The following is a 10,997-nucleotide window of genomic DNA, read 5'->3' on the forward strand; positions in this document are numbered from 1 at the left end:
TCTCTCTCTCTCTCTCTCTCTCTCTCTCTCTCTCTCTCTCTCTCTCTGTGTGTGTCTCTCTGTTTGTCCCTCTGTCTCTCTCTGTCCCTCTCTCTTATATCCCTCTCTCTGTCCCTCTGTGTGTGTGTGTGTCTCTCTCTCTGTCACACACACACACACATACAAACACACACACAGACCTGAGAGTCTCTTATTTTTTGAAGTAAAGACAGAAATTGCTGTGGTCACTCAGGGAATGAGATGCGGATGGTCATTTTATGTGGCTCATCCATAATGTCCATTATGCGTCGATGCTATCTCCCCTGGCCATTTATCACAGACTGTTTGCTGTGTTGCACCCTGACAGCAGCCCAGGGGAGGTTAATGAAATGATTCATTATTATGGGCAGCTTTTCTGCTCTCATGGAAACAGATAAACACACACACACACACACACACACAGCTTCGTACCATCATCGAGCTATCAGATCCAGCCCAGACTTGGACACTTAATATCAGTGAGGGCACAGCCCTGGTCAAGGAGTGCTCTATGCCTCAACAGAAGCATCTGGAAAATGGGAATAATCCAATTTTCACTACCAAGCTCACAGAGTTTTGTAAGGAAGCAGTCTGGTAAATTTGGGAGCCCCTTCAAGCCATGGACAATGTTTACAATCCAAAGGCAGCACAGACCCCAAAACCCGAGTAAGATCCCAGGTGGTCAGTGTGATTGAAATCAGTGATCAATTTTACAAGGACTTAAACTGAACTGAATCTGCCTTTCCTTATCCTTGTCCATCCTACATTCACCCCGAAGACACTCAACTGTAGTCCAAATGAGGAAGGGGGCCCAGGAGTTGTAATGTAGACTTGGTTTGTAATTTCAGCCAGAAAGGCATATTGATTCATCACTCCCACTAGTACCGTATTTCCCCGATAATAAGACACTGTCTTATTATTTTTTTTTTTGACAGAAAAACACCAGAGGGCTTATTTTCAGGGGAGGGCTTATTTTAATGAACATTGACAGCAATTTTAATAAACAGGTAGATGTGAACAAAAAAATGTACCTTTATTCAATAAGCAAATCACTGGGGAAGAACAGGATGACGCGCTCACTGCTGCAGCTCTGATTGGATGCAGCTTAGAGCGTGGTGTCCGTTTCATGGGCGGGAGGGAGGACAGTGCATACAGAGGGTACCATAATGTAGCGTGTAGCAGGGGATCACCTTCACTATAGTAGCAATCTCAATAGGGCTTATTTTCGGGGGAGGGCTTATTTTAGAGGAATCTTACACAGTAAGGGGAGGGCTTATTTTCGGGATAGGTCTTATTATCAGGGAAACACGGGTATGACCCAGACTGGGAGGAGCTGGAATGAATGAACTGCTCTGAGAGGTAGATTTTTACGAATGCCAGGAAAGCCCGCCCTCTAAGGTCACCCTAATCAGTTTTTCCTTCAAGACAAAGATTTGTGCTCATGGCAATTCATTCCTGCAGCTCTTTTCTACCAAGGATCCCAATCCTTCTCAAAGATGCTAGGCTGCAAATGGTGACTAGATATGGGCATGTCTGTGGGCTTTCTGTTCCTGCATCCCTAGAGACCTGCAGGCCCTGTCCAATGTAGCCAGAAGGAAATAAGTCCCATTTCCACTTGACAAAGGGAATAATTCAGCTGAGGGGATTGTTAATGCTAGATGGAACTTGTTGCTGACAGAGACCCCAGGGTTCAAGAGAATTCCTGCTATCACCAAGCCTGTTTCTTGAAACATTTCTATACAAAAGCCAAAGACCATCCCTCTGTTCTTGATTAGCTCTCTTCTCCAGCAGGGGAGGAAAATAGGGTGGGGGAACAGGAAGGGGGGACAGTAAGTCAGCCAGTCAACAGGCATCCAGGGAACACCTCCTGGGGTATAAAATAAGGTTACAAAGACCCTGAAGATCACGGACTTAGAGCTGGAAACCACCTAGTGTGACCCCTTCTATATCACAGGATGAGTATAGCAAAGCCCAGGCATATTAAGTGAACATTCCAAGGTCATTCCAGTATCAGAATGCTGCAGAATGAATACATCATAAACACCAGGTGGCTCAGTGAGCGGGGAGTTGACAGGGGAATCCCTGAGAACAAAGTAATCTGACCAATTCTGGCTATGGTTAAAGGGGGTTTCTAAGACCCCTCCCAAGCTTGTCAAGACCTCCAAGGTGCCCCACGTCACCAAAGCAGCCTGTGGGACAGCTGAGTCCCTCTCTGGCCTCCCACTGGAGCCCAGGAAGATCAAAGAGGCCTCTTCCATCCCACCCACCACTGCCATGCCTTCCCCATCCATCATCTGATACAGGGGCTGCTCTCTGTAACGTGGACCAATGGAAGGTCCAGGGCTGCCGGGAATGTTAGAGAAGATGCTTGTCTTCTCCTTGCCCATCCCCCTGCCTCGGGGTCCTCATCAATAAAATGGGAATCACAAAAGCACCTCCACACCAAGGCCTCTGTGAGGACCAAGTGAGCCCAGGAATGGAAAGTTCGGCAGACCTGAGGTCCCCAGACAAGAGGGAGCTGTCTCGATGGCTCCCCTGTTCTCCCAGCATGAACGGTTTACAGACATGGCAGAGACACTGCTGGGTTTCAGGTCTCAGGCTTGCTGGCTCCTCAGAGGCAAAAATCCTCAACCTTCTTTCCTCCAAGGGCAAACGCCAGGCCCTGGTCCAAACAGCAACCCTGTTCTTGGACAGCCCTGTGTTCACTCGTCTTACCTGACTGAAGAGTCCTCCCACCTTCATCTCCTGTGAACACCGGCACTTCAGGAACTGTAAGAACAAGAAACAATGATTCACACTCACGTGTGCTTTCCCCATTGAGTGCAACAGCCCAGGGAGGTGCCCACTGCTTCCCTATTTGAAGGCAAGCCTCAGAGAGAGGTTATCTGAGTGGCTGAAAGTCCCACGGCCTGAAACTGTCTGAATCTGAATCCTAGCCCGGGTCTCTTCTGACCCCACACCCAACACTCGGTCCGGGCCACGTGTTTCCTCTTCTCTCCCTCCTCACCTCCCACATTGTAGGGGCCCCCATGCTTTGCCCTTTCAAGATTGTAATCACTCCAGTCCCAGAGAGAAAGACCTGCAGCCTGCCTCTTGCCTTCGAGGAAATGTTCCTTATAGCTCACATCCAGTCACACTGCACACTTGGAGGTTCCTAAATGGCTTTTCTTCCCCTTTGATCCTGGGAACATGGTCACCAGAATAGGAGGCAATTCTGGAACCTCCAGGCTTCACCAGGATAGGACCAAGTCCTCCATTATTTACACCTGGAGTGCTGAATACAAATCGTTCCTGATGTTGCCCCCCTGCACCCTGACTGGTGAGAGCAGGCAGTGCCTTGCCTTGGCCCTTTTGTCTGGAACTAAGCACTGCTACACTTGGTGATCCAGGGCTTGGGGAAAGGCCTGGGAGACTGAAAGAAGCCCAGGGAGTCTTTAAGTGGGGAGGCAAAGGAGGGCTTCAGTGTGTGTTTTGGGAGGCCTTGGGATCTCAGAACTTCCAAGAGAGAAGCAAGCCCAGAGGCCCTGAAGCTAATTCCACCTCCCCATTTGACACAGGGGTAACCAGAGGCTTCGAGGGCAATGGGACTCACCCAAGGTCGTTTGATCCAGGGCCAGGGATCAGCCCCCAACCTTCACCTCCAGATCAGGCCTTTTTTCCTCCCCAGCCCTCAGTGGCCTCTTGTAGCATCTTCAGAATTTCCCAAGCTTCCACTTTCACAGGCACATAAGCTCTATGCAGCCTCTGGCAACCTGTGAGGAAGATGAGGGAGGAGGATACTTGTGACCCCATTCAGGGACAAAGCGAGAACACTCTGGGGGAGCGGTTTGTCCAGGGTTGCACAGATTCATCTCCCAGGCCAGAACTTCATTCTGTTAGATCCTGTTGCCCCCAGACCACAGGGTCTGCTGGAGACCTCTTGGTGGGAGATGGGAGGGGACCACAGTGGTTCATCCTGGCCATTCAACGCATTGTCTTCTGTGCTCCCCCTCCAATATTCCTTCCCCTGCCCCAGACTTGAAGAACTGAACTAGCAAAGATCTCTTGCAGGAAGCAAATAGAGAACAGAGGTGATATGTAGGGGAAGAAAAGAATTGTTAGAATAACAGGTCAATCCATTCATATCAGTTCCTCATGTGAACAGGAAAAAGGAAGTCTCCACATTGGGCAGAGTATTCCCTGACTTTCAGTCTCATGCTCTGCTTCTGCCTCAGTTTCCCCAGAAGACACTCCGAAGCAGAGAAATCTCTAACAGCCATAGCTTCTCACACCCCTCAGCAACAGGGAAAGCTCAAAACCTGAATGTTGCCAGGGCAGGTGTGTGTCCTAGAGAAGGCAAGCAGCTGAAAACTTGACATGGACTTACTTCCACCAGCTCAGCAAGGTGGTTGCCCTCCTTCAAAACCAGTACATCTCCAGGAATCCACAGACAGCCCTTCTCAATGGCAGGCTGCACTTGCTGTGGTACCTTACTTAGCCCAGGGGTGCAATGTGGGTCTCAAGTACCAGCTCTGCCCCTCATTTGAAGATCCCCTAAACTATTCACACAACCCCAGAATCTCAGATGCAGAGGAGCCCTCAGTGACTATCTAGTCCCATCAGAACCTAAACAGGAATCCTCTCTACTACCTCTGCCCAAAGGGGAAGCCTCTCCCACTGCTGACCAGCTCTAATTGCTAGGGAGATCATCACAATTGCCAGCATTTGTCTGGTGCTTTGAGGTTTGCAAAACATTTTTACAGACATGGTTTTATTGGTTTTATCCACTAGCCCTTGGAAGGAAGTGCTATTATGGTCTCCATTTTACAGATGGGGAAGCTAAGGCAAACAGAGAAATTAGGTGACTTGCCCACAGTCTCGTTGTTCAGTTGTGTCTGACTCTCCATAACCCCGTTTGGTGTTTTCTTGGCTGAGATACTAGAGTGGTTTGCCATGTCCTTCTCTAGTTCATTCTAGAGATGGGGAAACTGAGGCAAACAGGGTGAAGTGGCTTGCCCAAAGGCACACAGCTTAGTAACTATTTGGACTCAGGTCTTCCTGACTCTGGGGCCAGTGCTCTATTCACTATATCACCTAGCTGCCCCTGGTTTCCTCCTACCTACAGCGGTTGTCACATCTCATAAGAACATCCTAATAGATCAGCTAGTTGGTTTTTTTTTTAAGGCTTAGCTCCAAGGTAGCTGGTCCCACATCCTTGAGAGCTTCATTTCCTTTTCAAAGCTCATTGGAATTTAATAGGATCCAGAGCTCAAAAAGCCTTTATAGATCATCCACCCCACCCTACTCCCAGATACTTCGATTGTCCCCCAGGCTTCTCTACCTCCCCTGGGGTTTATCAGGCCAGTCACAGAGAGGTACCCCCACTTTGTGCTGCACTAGAACCCCTAGGCCACTCCCCCAAAACCCTGACTTCATCACAATCCTGTGAAATAGAAACAGAGTAAAAGGTTTTGGTGAGGGGGAGGAGCCCCACAAAGAAGCTTCCTTCTCCCTCAAAATGTTCTTTGTTTTTGTCTTGCTGCTGATGTATAGCAAAGAGACCCCACTGCCTCTTTCTCTCCCTGGGGTAGGAGAATAGCCCAGACATGATTTTTTTTTAATCGCACACAAGAGGAGACTATCTTTGGCCGTGTGATATTTCAGCTTCTCTGTTTGGGCACAAGCCATGGTTCCTTCATCTTTAGTAAATGAAGTCTTCGTCAACGTTCCAATTTTCTGTGCCAAGAAGAAGAAAACAAAGACGATGCATGTTTGCCTTCTAACGATGGCTATGAAAGTCAAGGCTAACAGCATCGTGAAAATAAACATAGGAGTCTGTCAGAGGCACAGTCAACACTGAAGTGATCCCAGCGGGAAGATGCAGCCTTGTACACATAGCGGATGGGATGCTATGCTTGGGCCTGATCCATTTCCCACCTCTGACATTTACTAATTAGGTTACCCTGAGTAAATCTTTTTACCTCTCTGAGACCCGGTTTCTTCATCTGTAAAATGGGGTGACAATAACTGGAGGTTTTAGCCCACAGGGTTGTTGGGAGAATCGAATGACATCACATGCCTATTTTTTTGGACAGACAGTAGAGCATATGTAAATGTCACCGCCTTCCAAGAGGCAGTCCAGGGGAGCAGGAAGAAGCCAACCTTGGAGGCATGGATTGAGCTAGATCATGTCTATGGTCCCTTCCAAGTGGCAGCTGAGTGGTATAAAGAATAAAGCCCATGATTCAGAGTCAGGAAGATCTGAATTTGAATCCTGCTTCAGACATATAGTAGCTATGTGACTGTGGGCAAGTCCCTTAACTTCCCTTTACCTGTTTTCTCAACTGCGAGAAGAGAATGATAATGGCACCTGCCTCACAGGGCTATCATGATGATCAGATGAGCATGTTTACTTCTCTGAAATTGGAGGTCGAACCGCCCGTGACAGAGCTGTAGGAAAGCTACTACTATGAGATAATGAATGGAGGGGGCCATCATAATCACCGATGTTTGCTTAGTGTTTCCGGCTTGCAAAGTACATTCTCTGTATTATACTGAGCAATATTCCTAGTCAATAATAACTGGCAAGAGAGCGGCTTTACGCTGTTTCACTGAGTCTTGTTGAAGGGGCTGTCCTTTCTAGTTTATCATTGTTATGAGGATGCCAGGACTTCAGCCCCTGGCTGTGCCTCAGGGATCACGTAGTACAAATTCTTACCTGAGGATCCCCTGTACATTATCCCTAACGTGGGAGGCTCTAGTCTCTGTAGACCTCTGAGGAGGGGAAACCCACTACCTTAAAAAGCTGAATGACCACATGGAAAAAGATGCACAAAAATTTACTGAGGAAAAAGAACTCCTTAAAAAATAGAACTGGGCAAGTGGAAGTTAATGATTCCATAAGACATCAAGAAGCAACAAAAAAATAAATAAAAATAATTTTTAAAATGGAAGAAAATATGGAATATCTTTTTGGAAAAGCAACTGATCCAGAAAATAAATCAAGGAGAGATCATTTAAGAATTTTGGACTACCTGAAAGCTGTGATAAAAAAAAAAAAGAGCCCAGATATCATCTTTCCAGAAACTCTGAAGGAAAACTTCCCTGATGTCCTAGAACTAGAAGGTAAAATAGAAATTGAAAGAATCCACAATCATGTCCTGAAAGAGATCTCAAAATTAAAACTCCCAGGAATAGTATAGCCAAATTTCAGAACTCCTATGTCAAGGAGAAAGCATCCAGAAAAAAAGCAATTTAAATATTGTGGAATTAGTCAGGATTACAAAAGATTTAGCAGCTTCTACATTAAAGCATCAGAAGACTTTGGATGTGATATTTCAGAGGGAAAAGGAGCTAGGATTATTTACCTCCCCAGCAAAATTGAGTATAATCCTTCAAGGGGGAAGAATGGATATTCAAAGAAATAGAGTACTTTGAAGCATTCCTGATGAAGAGACCAGAGCTGAATGGAAATTCTGATTTTCAAATACAAGACTCAAGAGAAGCATAAAAAAATAAACAGGAAAGAGAAATCACAAGCAATTCAAAAAGGTTCAACTCTTTGCATCCTATAGGATACTTGTAATTCCTAAGAACTTTGTCATTGTTAGGACAGTTAGAAGTATACATGAACAGAGGGCCCAGGCGTGAGCTGAATGTGATGGAATGATTGTCTTAAAAAGTAAAATGAAGGCGTGAGAAAGAGGAAGCCACTCAGAGGAGAAAGCGAAAGAATTAAAGGGTAGAATAGAAATTATCTTACATAAAAGAGGTGAGAAAGAAGTGTTACAGCAGAGAGGAAGATAGTGTGTGGAGCTCATGGACTTTACTAGAGTTAGAATTGGCTCAAAGAGGAAATAACATACCCCTTCAGTAGGGGATGGAAATCAATCTTACCCAATAGGGAAATAGGAGAAGGGGATAAGAGAGAGGAAGTTGATAGAAGAGAAGTGAGATTGGGGGAGGGAGCAGTCAGAAGCAAAACACTGTCAAGGATGGACAGAGAAGGATAAACAAAGGGGAAATAGAGTAGAGGAAAATACATAATAATTTTAACTGTGGAAAAAAGTTATAGCAATTTTCTCTGATAAAGGACTCGTTTCTTAAATATATAGAGAACTGAGTCAAATATGTGTGTATACATACATATATACATGTGCATATACATACATGCATGCATATGAGCATACATATGAAACAACCATTCCCCAATTGATAAGTGGCCAAAGGATATGAACTGGCAATTTTCAAATATGTAATGGAGAAAAATAAAATATTAAATAATTTTTTTAAATAGGAAGTTGCAAAGACAGCACAGCACATCCCATGGCATCCTTGGGGCAACTCTCATTGTTAGCAAGTTTTCCCATTGTGGTCCCATGTAAAGTCACTGCTTTCTAGCTTCTATCTACTGTTATGGTTCTACTCTTGGGTACCAATGAGGACCAGTCTAGGAACCTCTTTACTTCATTCTTGAAGATAGATGTCATGTCACACACACACACACACACACACACACACACACACACACTTCCAAGTCATCTTTATCCTAGGCTGAATTAATCCAGTCCTTTTCACCTAGTATCTGGGCTGATACAGCTATTTTAAGGGTTTCATATGTTCTGTAATTAAGCAAGCCCTAGAAAATGCTCAAGATTGAAAGTTAGCAACACATTGTTACCTATGTATATGTTAGGGGTAATATCTGTTGCAAAGAAAAACTACTTAGACTGTAACCAGGTTGAAGGATTGTTTTTATAACTGTAACAGAATCATTCATTAAAGTATTCACCCTAAACCATGATTATAAGTTTTGATAGAAATATTGATTGGCTCAGTAGAAAATGAATGAATTTCAACAACAACAAAATATATGCACATATAATCATATATGTGTGTATAAAGATAGATAGATAGATAGATAGATAGATAGATAGATAGATAGATAGATAGATAGATAGATAGATAGATAGATATGGATGGATGGATGGACAGACAGAAAGGTTGAACTGGTTGTGACTGAAAGATTTCCCACATTTTTGCAGAAAAACTATTCCTGAGAAGCATATGCTATCTCACGGCAGAAATGTTTGGACCAGACATCATCAAACTGTGAGTATAAAAGGATCCATGTCAATGAAATGAACTTGCCAGGAGAGAGGAAAGGAATGCAGATGAGAGAAAGAAGATGGGTATTTCCAGTTTGATCTGCTCAGTAAAGAAGAAAAAGCTGAAACCTGGGGCATTTTTTGTCTTTTTCATGCAAATGTATTCCCTCCCCTTCCCTCTACCCTGAGCCAGACGACAAGAAAATTTGGCTCAAATTCTAACCATGAACCCATTAAATTTTGTAACAAGAATTTTTTCAAACAAAATTCCCTCCAGCCATCAGCCAGACAGGGTTACTTGCTCAAATTTTTGGCTCTTCACTCACATCTTTTTAATCACCATCTTTCCTTCTTTCCCTGGTTCTTGTTATACATTTTCTCCTAATGCCCTAATTCATTTTCCTGTTCTCTTGTTTTCCTTCTCTCTGCCTCTATGCCTTTGGCCATGACTCACTTGGACAGTCAAGACTATGCCCATCTGCAGATGGACTGGCTTCCCCACTGAAATGAAAATAATAAAGTTGTAGATTTGCACAAAGTTTTTATTTAAGGCTCAGAGGGCTCCTACATAGGGAGAAACAGGTTGGGGTGGTGGTATTTTTCTCTAATGGTATTTTTTCTTTTTAAAATTTATTATTTCTTTTTAGTATTCTTTTTAAATTTTGAGTTCCAAATTTTCTCCCTCTCTCCAACCCCTCCCCCACCTACTTAGAAGGCAAGCAAAAAGATTTCGATTAAACATATGATGTCATCCAAAACATATTTCTTTATTAGTCATATTTTATTTGGTGAATGTTCAGGCCTCCTGTTCCATTTGACTAGTCTGCTTTTTGAGCAGTTCTTTTCTCTAGTGAATTTTTGTGCCTCTTTTACCATTAGGCTGATTCTGTTTTTTAAGGTGTTATTTTCTTTAGCATTTTTTTGTGCCTCTTTTACTTTCCCCAGAAGAAGCAAGGATGACAACTGTTCTCATGTCCCAGGAGGGCTGACTATACCCTGACAGGCTTCTCCTTGTTCAGCACCCTGGACAGCTGCTGCCTGAGCTTCCTTCTGAGTCAATCCATGTGTCTCCAAAGGGGAATATTCTAAACCAGAATCTCCTTTCATGGCTCTCCTGCCCAGCACCTTCTTCCCCTGGGCCACCCTTTGGACTGCTGTGGAGGAGCCATAGGCAAGGTCTTAGGCTGCCATCAGGGGCTGGGGCTTTGCCCTTATTTACCATCAATGGAAGGGATAGTACTGTCTGCACCATGGTGGACCCAGGCAGATACACAGTAGAACCACATCGTGGACGACTAAAGTCTTTTGTTTGCTCCTATTTTATTCTCTCCCAACTTCTCAAGGGCTCCCTTTCCTGACCTGTCCCTTCATACACAAACCAGACTTCTAGGAACTGTAGTGCAACAGAGAGAGGGAAGTGAATAAAGATTTCTACAATGCTTCCTTTGTGTTGGGCACTGTATAAAGAGCTTTACAAACATGATCTCATTTGACCCTTACAACAACCCTGGAAGGTAAGTGCTGGCATTATTCAGCTGAGGAAACTGAGGCAAACAGAGGTGAAGTGACTTAGCCAGGGTCACACAGCTAAATCTGAGGCTAGATTTGAAGTCAGGTCTTCCTAACTCCAGTTCCAGTGCCTTATGATCCAATGCACCACCTAGAGGCCTCCCAGAGCTTGGAGCACAGAACCTGGAGTCAGAGAAACCTCAGGTTCATATCCCATCTCTAATGTTTATTACCTGTGTGACCATCCTGCCTCTACTTCCCCATCTGTAAAATGGAGTTCATAATCTCTGCAGTCCCTACCTCCCAGGGCTGAGGATGAGATGGAATCATGCACAGAAAGGACTTTGCAAACTTCACAGCATTAGCTATCTGCCTAAACCACCC

The 10,997-nt window shown here is 44.6% G+C and overlaps 1 protein-coding gene across 1 annotated transcript in view; it reads left to right on the forward strand.

Moving 5' to 3' along the window:
* The window catches only part of AOAH (acyloxyacyl hydrolase), a 107,112-nt gene that overhangs the window by 13,615 nt on the left and 82,500 nt on the right, over positions 1-10,997 (forward strand). The window contains exon 3 of the mRNA XM_069084584.1: positions 9,042-9,108. Coding sequence (XP_068940685.1) covers positions 9,042-9,108 — 67 coding nt within the window. The remainder of the gene's footprint in view (positions 1-9,041; positions 9,109-10,997) is intronic.

The sequence above is a fragment of the Petaurus breviceps genome, unplaced genomic scaffold (genome assembly GCF_028583685.1).
Source record: "Petaurus breviceps papuanus isolate PSGF00001 unplaced genomic scaffold, PetGlider_PUasm1.0 174, whole genome shotgun sequence".
NCBI classification, from domain to species: domain Eukaryota; kingdom Metazoa; phylum Chordata; class Mammalia; order Diprotodontia; family Petauridae; genus Petaurus; species Petaurus breviceps.